This window comes from Antechinus flavipes, chromosome 1 (genome assembly GCF_016432865.1).
Source record: "Antechinus flavipes isolate AdamAnt ecotype Samford, QLD, Australia chromosome 1, AdamAnt_v2, whole genome shotgun sequence".
Taxonomy (NCBI): domain Eukaryota; kingdom Metazoa; phylum Chordata; class Mammalia; order Dasyuromorphia; family Dasyuridae; genus Antechinus; species Antechinus flavipes.
The window spans coordinates 348,083,755-348,102,736 of record NC_067398.1 but is presented as its reverse complement, the minus strand read 5'-3'; the positions used below and the strand labels follow the sequence as shown (position 1 = coordinate 348,102,736).

Genomic DNA, 18,982 nt, shown 5'->3' with positions numbered 1-18,982 from the left:
TACGGATGTCTCCCAGATCTTTATCTTCAGTATTTATCTCTTTTCTAAGCTTTATTTCTATGTCACAAAATGCCTTTTAGACATCTTAAACTCAATATGTCAAAACAGAACTCAGTGTTTTCTCTGTCAAACCCTCCCCTCCTCTGAACTTCTCAATTACAATTGACGTTACTATCTTCTGACTCACTTAGCCTCTCAATTTCTGTGACTTCCTTGACTCTTCACTCACCCTACATATCTACTCTGTTCCTAAATCTGGTCATTTTTTGCTTTAACAACATCTTTCATAAATATAATTCTTTTTTTTATCTTCACACAATCTTCCTAGTACAGATCTTCATCACATCCTGTCTTAATGTCTGCAGGAGCCTTCTAACTGGTCTTTACCTGTCAAATTTCTCCCCACTCAAGTCCATCCTCCATTGAGTCATCAAAATAATTTTCCTAAATAATAATAAACAGCCTGTCAAACTGTCACCTACTCTGATCGAGGGAGATAGCTGACATAGTAGATAGAATGCTAGACCTAGAATCAGGAAGATCTCAGTCTTCACTTGAACTAGCTGTGTCATGTCAGGCAAGTCATTTACTTAACTTTTGTTAATCTCAGTTTGTGTGACTGTAAGATGGGAATAGTAGCTACCTACCTCTCAGAGTTGTGAAAATCAAATAAGATAATAATTGTTAAGCCTTTAGTAGGCACTACATAAATGCTCATTTTCTTCCCTTGCATTCAATAAACTTCTATTATCTCAAGGCTCAACTATAAAATGCTCAGTTTTGCATTTCAAACCCTTCACAATGTTACCTTTTCCTACCTTTTAAGTGTTCTTAAACTTTATTCCTCTTCAGTAACATTAGCTTTTTTACTTTTCTTCACATACAACTTATCTTTGTCTTTTTGTTGGCTATCCCCTATAATTAGAATATTCTTCCTACTTTATTCCTCTTCAGTAACATTAGCTTTTTTACTTTTCTTCACATACAACTTATCTTTGTCTTTTTGTTGGCTATCCCCTATAATTAGAATACTCTTCCTTACTACATTCACTTACTACTTTCCCCACCTTCCTTCAAGCCCAAGTTCATGTCACACCTTCTGCAATAGATCTCCTCTCATCTTCTTCCCAGCTAGCCTTACTTCTGAATTACTTTCCATTACAACACATATTTTGCTTGTACATAGTTATCTGTGTGCCATTAGATTATAAGTTCCATGAGATCAGGGCCCATGATTTTTCTTCTCTGTCTCCAGTGCATAGCAGATTGCTTATAGATAGAAAATAACTAATAAAAACTTGTTTATTGGCTGATTGTTCTTAATAGCTTTTTAAAAATTAGACCTTGTATAAAAACACCAGGTAATATTTTTAGACAGTTGGCTTATTTATGAATTTCATGAGGGTTGTGTGTGTGTGTGTGTGTGTGTGTGTGTGTGTGTGTGTGTGTTTGTGTGTGTGTGTGGTTTAAACTGTAATGTTGTTTTCTTATCCTAGAAGCAAAAATAAAAATAAATGTTTAATCATCCATTCAACTTTATTTTACAGCATGGGTGGGAAGTTGTTGATTCAAATGATTCGGCTTCTCAACACCAGGAAGAACTTCCTCCACCTCCCCTACCACCTGGATGGGAAGAGAAAGTCGACAATTTAGGTAGAACTTACTACGTTAACCACAACAACAGGACTACCCAGTGGCATCGACCCAGTTTAATGTAAGTTCTCTGTTTCTGGGTTAAAAAATACATCTTTGCTTTGGGCAAAGTTAGAACAACATATGGTACCTTCTTGAAAGCAAGTCTGGGAAGTAAATCCAAAATCAGTAATACTCACAAGTTTTTAACTATTAATAATCCTTTCTTGGCTAACCAGATTAATGTGAGATTAACTCAGAACAAATTCCATTATTTGCGTCCTAAGAATAACAATTTTGGTGTCATATTTTTCTCAGGATAACTTGAATTTGTTGATAAATTCTTTGATAAATTGGCTTTACTGAATTGCTTGGCATTATGGAATTATTGGAATGAAAAATTGAGCTTAGATTTAGAAGGCTATGTTGAATAATTGATTTTTTTCTCCTTGGCTCAGTCTTGGTGATTGAACCTTAATCCAAAGGAGCAAAATCAAATTACTTTGGAATCTTCTCCATTCAGTAAATTGGTGCTTATCAACATGGGAGAAAGGGCAAGGAAAGGATTTTTTGAGACACTTTCATTGCTTGATTTTTATAAACCTTTCCAAAAAAGAATCATTTGTCATATGCACATATGTGAAAGTATATATAAAGGTGTGTGTATAGTTAAAGAGTTATATTTTTAAAACTTTTTGAAAATTTGGAGAGACTATGATTATTTCTGGTTCAGGAGAGTTTGCATAAAATACTTAATAAACCTTTATTGGATTAAATCATTACTATAGACAATAAGTTTATCACTATTTACCTTTCTTTAGTACTGGTTCTGACTCTAAATGTAATCTTAACTGTCCAAGTATGAGTTGATATAACACTAATGTTTACTGTGAATTTTTTTTTTTAAAATAAAGGAAAATAGTTCCATTAAAATCCTATTTACTTTTCTTCTATGGCTAATGGATATAAATTTTCCTTTTGGCAAATCATTTTCCTTTTCTTCTTAACACAATCATCACTAGGTAATTAACTATTAAAACTATTTTGAGGAAATATTGTTATTTAAGCCTACCTTTGTTGTATTTGGGGGAGATGTAATAGTTGATAGAAACTAGGTTTAACTTAGGTTCTCCAACTGCTTGTAAGAATGACTTTTTGTAATTAAATCAGTCTTTCTGAAGACAGAAATTACATCTGTTATAACATCAGAAGGCAGTATATACAAGAATCTATTCTACTTTGGAAATGACTAGTTTGATGTAATAATACCTTTGCCCCAGACTACACATCAAATATTTTAAGAGTTGAGGACTAGAAAATTGTGATTTTTGATCTAGAAAAGTTTGAGTTTGTGTTATAAGAGATTCCCAGGTCAATACTGGTGGAAGCATGACATGAAGATTCTTTAAAGACTTTTTGATTTGGGGATGCAGTTAAGTTTGGTAATAAATTTGGAAAAATCATCACTGCAGTGACTCAAGTGTCTAGAACTAAAAAGCAGAAGAACTAATTTTTGTCCTGGTATATAGTGAGCACTAAATGAATGCTTGTTGTGTTGTGTTGTCTTGTTCCTGTCTCCTATTGTTCATATAATTTAAAGCAACTTTTAAAATAGTATTTTATTTTTCCAAATACAAGAGAGTTTTTACATTAATTTTTTGTAAAATTTTGTGTTCGAAATTTTTCTCTCTCTCTTCCCTTGCCTCCCTTCGGGATCCCCTAGACAGCAAGCAAGTGCAATTCTTTTTAACATATTTCTATAACTGTCTTATTGGTAAGCATCTTTAGAAAGAAAGGAAGAAAAGTAAAGAAAATCAACCTTAATTAAAATAATGTAGGTGAAAGTTTTGGGGTTTGATTTTGATTTATTTTACAAAATATTATACAAAAGTGAGATAGGGTAATTATTTTTCAACAGGGCTTTCTTTAGTGATCGGGAAAATTGTGCTGTTTTGTTTTGCTTTTTTAAGTTACCGAAATTTTAAATATATCAGTCAAACTTAAAAAAAAAATAGATTACAGAGTTGTAGCAAAATAAAACAAAAAGCTTTACCAATACTTGGTAGAAGCAAAGAAAATATATTTCTTGTTTTAAGTTCAGGTTCATCATGTTCATTTAGGGAAAGGGAAGTTTAGAGGTATAAGCCTTTATATAGCTTCTACTATGTACCAGGTATTATGCTGTTTTACAAATATTATTTCACTTGATCCTCACAACAATCCTATAAGGTAGAATTGTGCAATTGTTATTTTAGATAAGAAAACTAAGGAAACAAAGATTAAGAGTCACACAGTTAAGTGTTTGCAGTTGTATTAGAATTTGGGTTTTCCTGATTCTGGGTCCATAGCTCTCCAGCAGTAAAAATAAAGGGCATGCCTGAGCAAAAGCTCCACTAAATACTGCATAGGAAATGGTAGTCCTTCTCTTTTCCCTCTAATTCTGTGTAAGAGAAAATGTAAAAGATATATGATAAAAGAGGTAACAATCAGAGCCAGCTTAGCATGGTACCTCCTCTTAAACTTTATAAGAAACCATCACTAAATAGCCAGATCCCTCCTAGGGGGAAACAAACAAACAAACAAAATTTCCTTCCCTTTTTATGAATGTATATTGCCCAAAGGGCTTCTAGAACAAAATTCGGGAATTTTGTTAAGTATTCTGGCAGAGATTTCCAGAACCATAATTCCAAACAACAAAATATCCTTTGGAAGAAACTGATACAGCACTTGATGTCTGTTGAGAGAAAACTATCTTTGAGAAAATAAAATTGGTGTAGAATAATTAATTTGATGTCCATAGTATGGGGGAGGGGGACAAAAGAAAAATGCTGGACTGAGAGTCACATGACCTAGTTTCTAATATGTGTCTGCTACTAACTTACTTTATAACTTTGACTGAATCATTTAATTATTTCAAGCTAATCACTTGAGTCTGTAGTGTTTTTTTTAATTATTTTGCAATTTTTAGTGATTACAAATTCAGTGAGCAATATTTTTATTATTTTACATAGTTTTTGTTGTTGTTCAGTCATTTTCCAGTAGTTGCCCACTCTCTGTGAGCTTATTTGGGGTTTTCTTTATAAAGATGCTTTAGTGATTTGTCATATGCTTCTTTAGCTCATTTTTATAGATAGAGAAACTGAGGCAACTGTTAAACAACTAGTAAGTTTCTGAAGTCAGACTTGAACTCAGAGAGATGTCTTCCTGATCACTGTGCCACCTAGCTGACCACTTAGTTCTTACATGCCACCTTCTGAGATTTTGCTCCCTCCTGACCACTTTCCCTTAGTTGGCCAGATGGTTCAATTGGATAGTCTACACCTGGAAACAGAAAGAGCTGAATTCAAATGTGACCTCAGACATTTAATCACCTCTGTGATCCTAAGCAAGTCACTGAATCTTTTTGTTGTTGTCATTGTTACAGTTTCCTTATCTGTAAAATGAAGATAACAAAATTTCTTGTTGTAAAGTTATTTGTAAAAAGAGCCTAGAATATAGTAAGTGCTTAATAAATGCATATTCCCTTCCACCTTCATAAAGTTCTTTGTTTCTTGTAGTCTCAGTTTAGGTTTTACTTCTTCCTGGAGTCTTTCCTGATTGCTTTAGTTGTAATTGCTATCTTCCTCTTGAAATTATTTTGCATTCATTAACATATATGTTATATTTCCCTAGAAGAATGTTAGTTATCTGGGAATAGAGACTGTTTTGTTTTTGCCTTTAAATTCTCTTGGACTCATCACAGTGCTTAATAATGAGTTAAATTGATATTGAACCTGTTTTAGGATTAGAGCTAGCCACTAGAATTAGCTAGAACTTTTACTCACTTTTCCTTAGTATATTATATAAAGTATATAAATGTATATAAATATATGGTACACACACACACACACACACACACACACAAACACATAAATGTAAAAATTGTAAAACAGGTTTTATACACTGTACTGGTAAATATAGTATTGGTTATAAGTAGCATTTAAGAATTTAAATTAGTATTTAACAATCAGGTCAGATAAGAAATCCCTAACAATTAGAATCTAATGTATAAGAGAACTCTTTTTTTTGTAAGTAATTACTGTTTCAAAAACTGAATTTTGTTTCCTCCTATTTGTATTTCCCTCAAAAAAAATCATCTTTATCATCTTAATCTTTCTGTTTAGCAACACTGAAAATGTTTATTTAATATTGTTGACTATTACAACTCATCAGTCAGCATTAAGTTCTTTACTGCCTCATTGACTTAAGTGTCACAGGGAAATCTTGTAGCCATTTCGGATTTTTCCACTGTTACATTCAGGCTACATTTTCACAAGTACATATAAGAGTGTAGCCTTTCATCTTCAGCTAACTTTCAATTTCACTGGTGTTATTTAGTAATTTTTTGATCATATCTGACTCATGAGTCTACTGGGGTTTTCTTGGCAGAGATAATGAACTGGTTTACTGTTTTCCTTCTTCAGTTCATTTTACAGATGAGGAAACTGAGGCAAACAGTGACTTGCCCAAGGTTTGCCCAGGTTACATAACTAGTAAGTATTCTATCTTCCTTATAGGAATTCAGGTTTTCCTAACTCCAAGTCTGGCACTGTATATCTAGCCATCCCATTATGAGGCTGAATATTTGAGCATTCTGAATACCATCAGTTTTATATCTTGGTTGATTTTAAGATGTACATTTTTTTTTTTTTTTACAGAGTTTTCAGGCAATATGACTAGCATATACAATTAGTAGTAAAATACTGTTCACAGACTTCTCAGAAATAGAACAGTTGCATATCTGTATTGGTAAAGGGAGTTTCCTCCATGAGAGTCCCATCCACTAATAAAATTACAGGTTCTGACTGAGCTTTCTCCCCTATAAAAAACAACTACCACCACCACAACAACAAAAAAACCCAACCTTATTTCAAAAGAAGTCATCTGTATTTTATCTTATTAAAGTAGAAGTTTCTTGAGAGAAAGTACTAAATTTTATCTTTTCCTGAGTCCCTAGCTCCTCCAGGCTTTGTGCATAGTACATATTTAAAGCCTTTAATCTCTGATGATAGTGTGGGATGAAACTAGTGGATTACTTGAGCCTAGGGGTTCTGATCTGCAAAGGGCTAAGCCTATCTGATATCTGTGGGAAGACTGGTGCTAATATGATGAGACCCTGAGAACAAAAACTAATGGCCTTTTCTTAAGCAAAACCTTCTCAGGTTGGATAAATAGCTTTGCAAAGCTTCATTGTCTGTCAGTATTGCAATTAGGCCTGTTTTACTGTACTTCTAGCCCAGAGACAGACCACCAGTCCTCTTCTCTCCCTGCCTACTCCCCCAGCCCCCTCAAAAAAGACTTTTGAATGAATGAATGCAAACTGAATTTTTCATCATTGTTTAGTTGTTTCAGTCATGTCTGTGACCCTATTTTTGTCATTTCCTTCTCCAGTTTATTTGACAGATGAGGAAACTAAGGCAAATAGGGTTAAGTGACTTGCCCAGGATCATACAGCTAGTAAACATCTGAGACCAAAAGTGAACTCAGGAAGATGAGACTCCCTGATTTTAGGCCTACTGTTCTATCTAGTTTGCCACTTCACTGCCTTTCATCATCTTTAAGAAATACTAGAATATTTCAGAATTTAAACTATGAAATTTAGAAGAACTGATGTTTTTCCCTCTGTATTTTTTTTCAGTTCTCTTATTTGGATAATTTTTGTAATCATAGACTATACTTAAGCCTGAAATATTGTATAAATTGGCTATGACAACATAAAACCGCCAAGTATAATATTACATAACTAGCATAGATTTATTTTTAATCATGTTGATTCTGTGATATAGAGGTGTAATTCGTGCATTTGGGTATTTTGGTTTTAATTATACATTCATTCACATAATTACACCAATTTCTATTTCTCAGATTTCATTCATTTAACACACTTAATTTTAGATTTAGTTGATGGTTTAAGTTAACAGAATAATATTTTTGCACTAATTATTGATTTATCTTTGGTATAGTTGTGAAAATATATGTTTTCCATATATATTTGTGTGGTTCACTACTACCAATTTTAATTCAAAGTCCAATAATTATGAAACTTTATTGATTAGAATGTGAACTGTGCTTCAGTTTACCCATTTTTCTGTCTCTGAAATTGATGCTAACAAAAATAATAGTTTAAAAGATCGTAGAAAAAAAATGATACTTAAGAGAGCATCTTGTTTTATGGGATTTGAATTATTTTTGTACCATCAATTGTAACTTGTTGACATATGGCCCTTTCATTTTAGGATTAAAATACATTTTTATTAGGATTAATTGGTTGGTTTTTTCTCAAAAATTTTAGGGTAATATTCTTCACTAATATGTGAGAGTTTCTGTCTTTTTCCTAATTTAATCATAAAATCATAGACATTTAAAGCAGAAAGAAACCTTAGAAGTTATATTATTCAATCAGCTCATTTTATACATCACAAACTGATGCCTAGAAAGGGAACATGATTATTAAAATCAACCAACCAATAAATATTTATTAAGTGCCTACTGTGTGCCAGGCAATGTGGTAAACACTGGGGATTTAAAAAAGAAAAGAAACAAAAGACAGTTCCTACCCTGAAAGAGCTTGCAGTCTCATAGGGGAAACAACATGCAAACAATTACATACAAAGCAAGCTCTATACAGGATAATTAGGAAATAACTTAGAAAGGGGAAATACTGGATTTTAGAGGTATTAGGGGAAACTTCTTTGAGAAGGTGGGATTTTAATTGGGACTTAATGGAAACCAGGGCAGTCAGTTGTTGAAGTGAAGGAGGAAGAAGCATTTTAGGCATAGGGGACAGGCAAGATTTAAGCCTAGAGCTAAGACATGGATATGTCTCATTTGTGAAAGAACAGGGGACCATCGTCAATAGGGAACCACTAGAGTTTGTTGAGTTTGGAAGGTGATGTGATCAGAATGTATTTTAGGAAAATCATTTTGGAGCCTTAATATAAAATGGATTGGAGAAGGGAAATTGACCTGCCAATCCACCAGCAATTTATTGCAAGACCTTTATTAGAATAATGGCACTATCAAAAGAGAGGAGGAATATTCAAGAGATGGAACGAAGGTGAAATGATAGGCTTTAGCAACAGCTTGGATACAGTTGGGCATGGTGGGGAAGAGAAAATATTGGGGGAATCCAGGATGATTCCTAAATTGTAAGCCCAAGGGACTGGGAAGATGGTGTCACCCTCTATTTGAATAGGGAAAGTAGAAAGAAAGAGAAAGATAATAAGTTCTAGTTGAGTTTAAGGTGTCTACTAAACATTCAATTTTAGATATCTCAAAGGCATTTGGAGATGGAGATTGGAGGTTAGCCAGGAGTTTAGGACAGGAGAAAATCATTAACATGGTGTGGGTAATTAAATCCCTGAGAACTGATGAGATAAACCAAATGTAAAGGGAGAAGATAAGACCCAGAGGATGGAACTTGAGGATACTTATGGCTGTAGAGGGTATGATCTAGATGAGGATCTAGCAAAGGATAGAGTAGGGGGGTGGTCAGATAATTCAGAGGAGAACCAGGATAGAGTTGTATTCTGAGATCCCAGAGAGAAGAAAATAATTATAATAATGGGTAATGAACAAAAGCATCAAAGGCTGAAGAGAAGTCAGGAAGAATGGGGGTCGAGAAAAGGTCCTTAGATTTGGTAATTAACCAATAATAAATAACTGTGGAGAGAGCAATTTCAATAGAATGATAAGGTAGAATATGGAACTGTTGGGGATTAAGACCAGAATGGGAGGAAAGGAAATGGAAGCACCCATTGTAAATGTGTGTGAGTTTTGTTACAAAGAGCTCAAGAGAAATAGGATGATATTTGGCAAGGTTAGAAGGATCAAGAGAAGGGTCTTTTCAAGAGAGGGGAAATGTGGACATGTTTGTAGGCAGTAGAAAATAAGCTTTTAATGAAGTAGAGATTGAAAATAAATGAAATAGGTGACATGGGGATATTTATTGTAGGAGATGAAATAGAATAGGATCACTTGAACAAGTAGAGGGTTAACTTTGTTAAGGAATAAGGCCACTTCATTATGTGAAACCAGGATAAAGGAAGAAAAAGCAACAGAAAATATATGAATCATATAATATGAGGAAGAGGGGAAAAGAGAGAGTTGATACCAATTAGCCTCATTTTTTTTCTTGTCAAATATGAGGCAAGGTTTTCTGTTGAGAATAGGGAGAGGGGAGCTTTAGAAGGCTTGGGCAGGGATGTAAAAATTTTGGAAGAACAAATATGGAGAGTGGGATAATGAATTGATAAGGAATGTATAATAAAATTGCCTAGGAACAATGAGGGTCTAATTAAGGTATGTAACATAAATTTGTAGTGGACCCAGTCAGAGTAGTTGTATGATTTTTCTCCACCTTCAATCAGTAGCACATGTGTAGATATGATGGCAATGAATATGGAGTGTATTGTAAGACTTAAGCTTGATTGGGCATAATTGACAGCCTAGTAAAGGAGCTAGGGATTCAAGAGAGAAGACTGATGTAGAGTTAAACTGATTCATTGAAAAGTAAAGATGTGGAGGAGAGAATGTCTAGTACAAGGGAAATGTTCTAAAAGAGAACGGAAGAGTCAAGGGGGTTAAATGTCACAATGTGTATGAAAAAAAAAAAAAGATTGTGCTAAGAAAGGCAAAGTGAGAGGTAAAAAGCCAATAGATTATGGTCAGATGAGGAGATTTTAGAATTCTTGAAGAATTCTTGAATATGGAGAGTGTATATTTGTGGATGAATGGCAAGATAAAGGTTTTGCTTGTCTTTGGGGGGGGAAGGGGGGAGGAGAGTTGCTCCTGAAAGGTAAATAAGTTAAACAGCTTGAATGGTTAGGTTATTTGAAGGGCAATCAATATATATGAGGGAAGGAATGGTGGAGGAGAGAAAAATTCTAAGTAAATACCAAATTCATTGAAGAAGGACAAGGAATGACTGGGAAGGAAGAGGGAAGGGCTGATAGCAACAGCAACAGAATTTGATTGGATGGTACATATAACATGAATCTCAAAGGGGGATTGCTTACTTTATACTGGAGGAAGGGGGAGAACCCGACAGTGGCAGTGGAGAATAAGGAATATTTCAGGTCCACCTGCTTTCACCAGTGAGCTAACGAGAATGAGTAAAGGTGATGTCAGTACTAGAAAAAATGGTTAAAGGAGACTGTGTCATCAGAGTTCAGTGAGTGCTTCTACAATGAAGGAGTGAGAGAGAAATAGTTTGAGGGCGATGAAATTTCTTGCATGAATGTCAATAATTTTGACACATCTTTGTAGTTGGTCTTAGAACTTTTCAGTATGATGCTTTTTACATGCTTTTTCTTGGGGGAAAAAAAAAAGCATTCTGTGATTTATCATTTCTGATGTAGCTTTACTGGATTTTTTTAGTATCTCTTCGGTCACCTGGGACAAATCGTTTAATCTCACTTCACGTCAGTTTCCTAACCTGTAAAATTCAAAATTTTGCCTCAATGACCTGATTTGTGACCTTTTGCCTTATTTTCATACAGCTCTTTACAACTCCCCCCTCTCCCCCCCAAAGACAAGCAAACCCTTTATCTTGCCATTCATCTACAAATGTACAATCTCCATATTCAAGAATTCTAAAATGTCCTCATCTGACCATAATCTATTGGCTTTTTACCTCTCACTTTGCCTTCCTTAGCACAACACAATCCAGCTGTTTTTCAAATAAAGAAAATGATTGATTGAATTTATATTTGTTTACAAATTCTACTTCCAAAGTTTGAACTTGTACTTATAACAAATTTCGATGTTAGGCTTCCACTCTTGTTTGAGCTCTAAATTTTAAGTGGCATTTTCTGCACGAGAACAAATAATTGTGATAAGGGGTAATAATTCATTATATTTGGTGACTTGCCAACTGTTAATGTTTGTTTAAGATAAAATAACCTGCTTTGGATAGAAGAAGAGGGAGGCATATATTCAGACATTGAAGTGATTTTACAACAAAAGATGCCAGTAAAACTTTGGAAATAAATGAACTAAAGAGATTACCTTAGGGGATAAAGAAGAGACTAGTAGCCAACCCGTTTGCTGTTTCTTTGCCTGATATTTTGATCTATCATCAAGTAATTTCTCTAAATAAGAAATTCAGGCAGAGTGACTAGTGAGTTACAGGGAAGTAAAAAGATAATTCTTTATTTACTGAATCTTAGTATATAAGAATCAAAACTAACAATGTGCCATCTGGATAAGGGGGGAAATTGAATGGCATATAAGACATGGGCCAAATAAACAAAAGTATGAAAGAATCATAGATTCTAACAGAACTCAAAAGTGTTATGCATTTGTGTTTGCTCCTGCAATAGGACAGTAAGGTTGCATGGCAAAACCTATGAGGTGACAAGACAGCCCACTTGGAAATATGATGTCAGAAGAGCTATGCCATAAAACAAGTGTTCAATCTTAGGAAAAAGCTGCAGGGGAACCAGTGGTGGATACATTAAACAGATAAATAATGGATCTCAGAGAAGGCAAGATGGAAGAAAATGTGACTTTTGAGGACAGTATCCCAAAGTGCATAGAAACATAGTTCTAGACATGGACAAGGAGACTAAACTTCCAGAACAAGCAAATGAGATGATTAAGAAAGCTGATATTAACAAAGATTATTTTAATATTGCCCACAGTAAACAAAAGGAATTCATTAATAGCTAATGATGATTCTGCCCTCATTTTGGAATTTCTTTCATCTGCTACTTCTTCTAGTTCCTCCAAACTCATTAGAAAACAAATTTAGAGCTTCTTGAAATTGCTTTTTATCAACTTATTCTAAGGAAAGACAGAGTTGAAAGAGTGAAATATATTCCAGTTATTTGTTTTCCAGTTCTTACTCTCTGCCCTCATGAGAAGATGGCTTTATGCCAATTGAGTCTTTTCCTCTGTGATTCTTTTCAACAATCATGGATTGAGGAAGTATTTTTAAGAGTTTCACACCCTTAAAATTACTTTACGCCTTCTTTGTCCACATAAGCAGACTATTAGCTTTCAAGATTTTTAAGTATTGCTGAAAGACAACTATAAAGGAGGGGAAAGTGCATATACATAAATAGGGACTGGTGCAAGTTTTTTGGAGGGAGGAGGACAGTATTAGTGTCATTGTTATTTCTGTCCCATACCTTATAAACCTTATAAACCCAATGTCTCGCATCCACTGATTTAAAGGAGGGGAAAGTGCATATACATAAATAGGGACTGGTGCAAGTTTTTTGGAGGGAGGAGGACAGTATTAGTGTCATTGTTATTTCTGTCCCATACCTTATAAACCTTATAAACCCAATGTCTCGCATCCACTGATTGGATTGATTATAATAGTAAAAATTCCACAGGCCCAAAATTGAAAAGTTAAGCAGAGGAAATGATATTCAGTTTCCTAAACTCCCCCACTCCCATCCCCCCAATTAAAAAATGTCATTGCATTCACTGTTGATTAATTTAAAGTTTAAAAATTATAAGAGGTTTATTCCTAATTTAAGTTAAAGGTATTAAGAATAAATGGACTGCCTCTAATATACTGGCTTTTGTAACTCTGGGCAAGTCATTTAATGTATGAGGATCTCCATGAGACTATTTTGTTAGAGACTGTTTATTTACGGAAAGCTCTATAGAATCATGAGTCCATACTTCCCTTCCTTCTTCTCCCCAAAAAACAAACAAGCCTTCAGATTTGTAAATAAGACCACCTATTTTCAGTTTGGGAACTAAGAAAGTTTTCATCATATAATCAACATCTCACAACTTGTTCTTCAAAATAACTTTTCCTGTAAAGTAACTTAATATCTCCAAAAGATTTATATGTTATCCAAATTCTTGCCATGTTTTCCAGGAACATTTTGCACAATAAGTTTATGATTTAAAAGAAAAAGGTATTACTAATACCTTTAAAAAGATATTAAAAGCCTGAAACCTCATTACCCTCTGTGTTTGATGCATTTGTTTAAGAAAAGCACACAATTTTCAGATCAATTATGTTTTGTTTCTTTAATGCCAAATGGATAAAATTATGTATCAATGAATTCAGATTTACCTTTAAAAGGTTATCATGATGCTTTATATGTTAGTCTCCTAATAATATATGTTTTATTGATGAAGATGTTGTTGTTAATCCTTATTCTTTCCACCGCTTGTCTCTTCTCCTTGTTTCCATAATTCCCAGTGATGTGTCCTCTGAATCGGATAACAACATCAGACAAATAAATCAAGAGGCAGCACATAGACGTTTCCGCTCCCGGCGACATATTAGTGAAGATTTAGAACCTGAACCTGCAGAAGGTGGAGATGTCTCTGAAGTATGTAGTACCATTCCTGACATCTGTCATCAACTTTGTGTATTTCACTTTTGGTGTCTTAAGGGTGGTTTTATGTTTTACACGTTTTCAGTAAATTTTGTTCGTAAATCCAAGATGATATCCTCATAGCCAGTTGATCACTTGTGTGGTTATTAATGTTAGTAATCCAGAATTACACACTCTTATGACCTATGTCTGACATATGTGTCTTGGTGCAGTGTTTAACAAAAGGGAACAAATTTATATGACATTCATACAAAAAAATGCAAAAATGTAGAGATAACTTCAGTTTTGGTGGTGTTTTTTTTTTCTTTCTTAAAGACCAGGACAATTTGCCTCTTTTTCGTCACATTAAATAGAAACATACTTTTCAGTTTGAGGAGATTGAAGTTTCAAACTTGGAGTGGAATGGAGACATAGATTTCTTAATCAGTTGTTTGCAATATCTTGGGAAACCTTTGTTGACAATAAATAGAGTTGTTGGGTATCATTTATATAACATTATAGTTTGTCTTAATATTATCTGCACCTGGAGCAGTTAATTAAAGTTAGTGACTATAAATATATGATACATTTCAGCCAAGATCCTCTATTCTTTATTATCAACTATATACATTTTAGGCAGCCACATCATTTTTAGGCATTTGCTGCTTCAGAAGATATTTTAACAAATAAAAGGGAAAAGCATAAAAAACAGAAGAGCCAGTACTTTATTGATAAACTTAATGAGATATATTCTTTTTTACCTTATTAATGCTTCTGTACATACCAATATTGCAATAGGCAGAACTGCTAAATTTTTCTAAATATTTATGAAAAAAAAGTTATCTTTCTGAGCCATTGATGATCTCTTTATTTTTAAATTTGGAAATGAAATAATTCTTTAACTTTTTTTTTTTTTTTTGCCAACTGCCTATGGAGTTTTATTCAAATGATAAAATAATTCCTCTAATACTTTAGTTTTTAAATGGATTCTATGCTGAAGATTGTCCATCTCAGCACTAGTATATTATGGTTAATTCAGTAAATCATCTTATAGTCAAGACCTCTTAAATTTTAAATCAATGGGGAAGTAACACAAACCAAAATCCCATCGTTAGCATTTACAATAATTTCTCATTTCTTATAAGCCTTGGGAAACCATTTCAGAGGAAGTGAATATAACCGGAGACTCTCTTAGTCTGGTCTTTCCACCACCTCCTGCTTCTCCAGTATCTCGGACCAGTCCTCAAGAACTGTCAGAGGAATTGAACAGAAGACTTCAGATCACTCCGGATTCCAATGGGGAACAATTCAGTTCTTTGATTGTAAGCAGTAGTATTTATAGAAACAGAGATGGAACAAATTTTTATTTTTGCAGTTGGTTGTTTTATCTTAAAATTGTATATGTGTGAATATTTTAGACTAGATTTCCATATCACTGGCATTAACCCAAGTTAACCTTACCTCATAAGAGTTAGGAGCAAACTTAAATTCTTTTACTTTTAAATAAGTTACTCTTTCCTTCCCTCCCCTATTAGATCTTACTACTTATTTAACTTGCTTACTATTTGATTTATTGTCATTATTAGGAATTCTTTCCTTTTGTCCTGAATTCCTTAAGCTTTAGTAGTAATGAGACAGGATACCAGATTGTGACTTTGGAAATTTGTGCCTAGGTTTCTAAGTAACTTAGAAACTTTCCATGCCGCTGTACTATGCTGTCTGTTAGATAGACAGAAATAATGTAATTTGACTAATTTGCCTCTAATGATTAGTGCAAATTTGCATTGCATTTTCATACTGGTGTGATTGGTCTTATGAGCTCTGGACACTCCTGACTTTCTGGGAGCCTAAGATAATTCTGTCTGAATGTAGATCTTAAGACAGAAATTGTCTCTCTATCAGGAGAACGTAAGGAGAGATTCAGATTTGGGGATGGAAAAGCAGAAACCAAGCCAATCTTCAGAAGTCAGATGTACATTTACATGTGAAGTGTCCAGTGCTGTCCAAGGAGAGGCAGAAATCCTTCCCACTTTAGGAAGGTAATCCTAGGGAAATTTGCTCAGTGTGCACAATTTAGAATTATTTTTAAGAATTTGATTTTTAGAATCTTGGATTTAGAGTTAAAAGTGACTTTTGAGTCCATCTAGTATAATTCTCTAATTTTGCATATGAGAAAACTCCAACCTCAGAGATTTCGTGATTTACCTTAATTCATACAGATTTCAAGTGGCAGAAGTGAGCTTTATGGCCAGCCACATGCTTTTACCCCACTCTGCCTCTTTTATGTCCAATATAATTTCTCATGATTAACATAAATCATTAATTATTTTTATCTCAATTTTATCTGTTATATGAATAAGATCCTCACAAATTAGTCAGGAGCAATCACTATATATAAATGTGGGGAAATGGGGCATTTGTTCTATAGCCGGATAGTTATTAAAAAAAATAACAGAGCTACATTTACTACAAAACGCAGAATCCCCATCCAAATAGCTCAAAATATTAGGAGATGGCCCATAGGCATCTAACCCTTGGGACTATGATCAGCTTTGCCTTTTCTTTTTTAATTGAGTATACTCATTTCTATGTAGAAGGTAGGAAAAACTATGAGTCTAGAAGCACTGTCTTCAGTGCTACCATTCATTTCAATTAAGCAAACATTTGAGTGCTTATGGTTTCTGTAAGATACTATACTGGGTAATGATAGAAACAGAAAAATGAATAGAACACTCCCTTTCTTAAGGTTTTCACAGTCAAGTGAGAGAATAAATAAATGGCTTCTAAAGAAATATAATTGGGAGACTAATAGAAACTGCTATGACAGAGACTTCAAAGGAAAGAAGAAGCTTTGGTGGCAAGGTGGGATCTTGGGATACTCTTTATCCCAAGGATATTATGAGGATCAAGTGAGATAATAATTGTAAAGCATCTACTATAGTACCTGACATATAGTAAGCACTACAAAAAATGTTAGTTATTATTGCACTTATTATTTGCAAAAGGTTGTTAGGGTTTGGAGGATCAAGCAGCATTACAAAGGACAAACATACTTCAAAAACATAGAAGCCATAAAGCTACAAATGAGCAAATGAGTGGAGACTAGGAGCATAGGATGTCTTTGGGGAATAGTAGATGCTCTAGTTTGACTATTCTTTAGAGAATGCCAAAAGGAATAATGTGAGACACAGCTAGAAAGGTTAGATTGAAACCAGATTATGAACAGTATTAAGTTCTAAGTAAAGAATCTCAGAATGTATGTTTGTTAGCACTTGAAACAATTTAACTTCTTGGTTGGCAAAATATAATCAGTGTTTCAGATGGTGAAATATCATGATTAGAACTTTGTAGGAAGATTAACTTAGAAGGAGTAGTAGAAAGATGGGTTGGAAAGAGGAGAAACAAGCGCTATGGAAACCATTTCTAAGATTATTATAATGGAGGCAAGAGATAATGAATAGAGAGGTTTGAATTGGGGTGGAACCAGTAGGGATTGAGCAGATTGAATAAATCCAAAGGATATCAAAGAATTAGAACTGATTGGACTTGGAAATTGATTGAATGTGGAGAAAAAAGTCTGATAGTTGACATCTGTTATCTGGAAGAGATGACAGTGCCATTAATTGAAACAGAGAAGTCACAAGTAGGAAGAGACTTTAGAGCAAGTTCTGTGCCATTTTAGACATGATAAATTTGTAATGTCAGTAGGTTATCCATGTTTAGTAAGCTATTGATAATATGAGTCTAGAACTCAAAAAAAAAGTTTAGTGCAGGACATGATGGGTTAAGAATCATGCACATAAAGTAACAATGGGATCTAATCATGGAAAGATAGGGGGTTACCCAGGGTAAAGAGAGAAAAGTGACTTTTCTTTCCCCAAAATTTAAATTCATTAGGGACTTGTTTTCTAGGACCCTACTAAGAGCATTTTGGCAGCAGAAGATAGAGAGTTCGCAAAGCCCATGAATTTTAGGTGGTGCTTGTACTACAGAGAAGAAGCAGAAGCAGTAGAGAAATCACGATATGGGGTCCCTAAATATGTGATTTTACGGAATATTAAGAAAATTCTACAATAAGAAACTATTTACCTTTAAAAATGAGAACAAGTGCAGTCTCAGTGCAAGGTAATAGAGAATAAAAATGTGCTACTACAAACCATGGCAGCCTGTACACTGGATGTGGCATTTGAAAAATGATTACTTTAGGCAAGGAATCCATTCTCAAAATAGTAGTTACTTTAAAGTATAGGAGTGCTGTATAAAAAGTAGGTACAATACTGATACTCATAAATAAAAGCTTAAAGATAAATGATTGTTTAAAAAGAATCTTGCCCCCACAAATAAATTAGCTATAATTATTCTGTTTCATCTTGAAATTATGATTGTTTTTATAAGAAAGAAATTGAGATAGAAACATGCAAATTAAAATTTAGTGCTACAGGGCGAAAGAGAGAGTGCATATTTTAGATATAGAAGGAATTGAATACTGTTGTTATGGAAACAAATTAAGTGATAAAGCCATCCATTAGAACTCTAAAACATAGAAATATCCAATCATCTACAAAAAACCTACAACAATTAAATACTTTTGTACCTAAATTATGTAAAAACACAATGGTAATTTTAGATAATTCAAGTTCAAATAGCAGTCCTTAGTAATCATAATTTTTTTTAATGCATTTACTTCTGTAATAAAATATTGCTTAGATTTAGGTCTACTATATTGCTATTTTAAAGCAATCTCTCAAAATATGATAAAATCTTTTTCTCAAAAGGAACTTCTAGGAAAAAGAACATGGAGACACATCTTCTCTAACTTGCCTATAACTCTAATACCATTTTATTTCAGTCAATTTCCAGGGATATTCAAATACCATTTAATCAGTAAACAACATCCTGATATGTCCATATGAAAAATTTATCTTCACAACTATGTAGACTTATTAATAATTATAGAAGTTTTTAAGAAATGTGTTTTCTAGATCTCAACCACAAATATGTCCATTTTTACCAAGACAGTTATT

General features: G+C 33.7%; 1 protein-coding gene across 8 annotated transcripts in view; it reads left to right on the top strand.

The window, feature by feature from the left end:
• NEDD4L (NEDD4 like E3 ubiquitin protein ligase) overlaps positions 1–18,982 on the top strand; it is a 465,473-nt gene that overhangs the window by 360,800 nt on the left and 85,691 nt on the right. For 6 of the 8 annotated variants that reach the window (XM_051969577.1, XM_051969576.1, XM_051969578.1 and 3 more), the window contains 3 exons: positions 1,548–1,714; positions 13,841–13,973; positions 15,104–15,280. In XM_051969577.1, the coding sequence (XP_051825537.1) occupies positions 1,548–1,714; positions 13,841–13,973; positions 15,104–15,280 (477 nt within the window). The remainder of the gene's footprint in view (positions 1–1,547; positions 1,715–13,840; positions 13,974–15,103; positions 15,281–18,982) is intronic. The other 2 variants (XM_051969572.1, XM_051969574.1) reach the window with 1 other exon arrangement.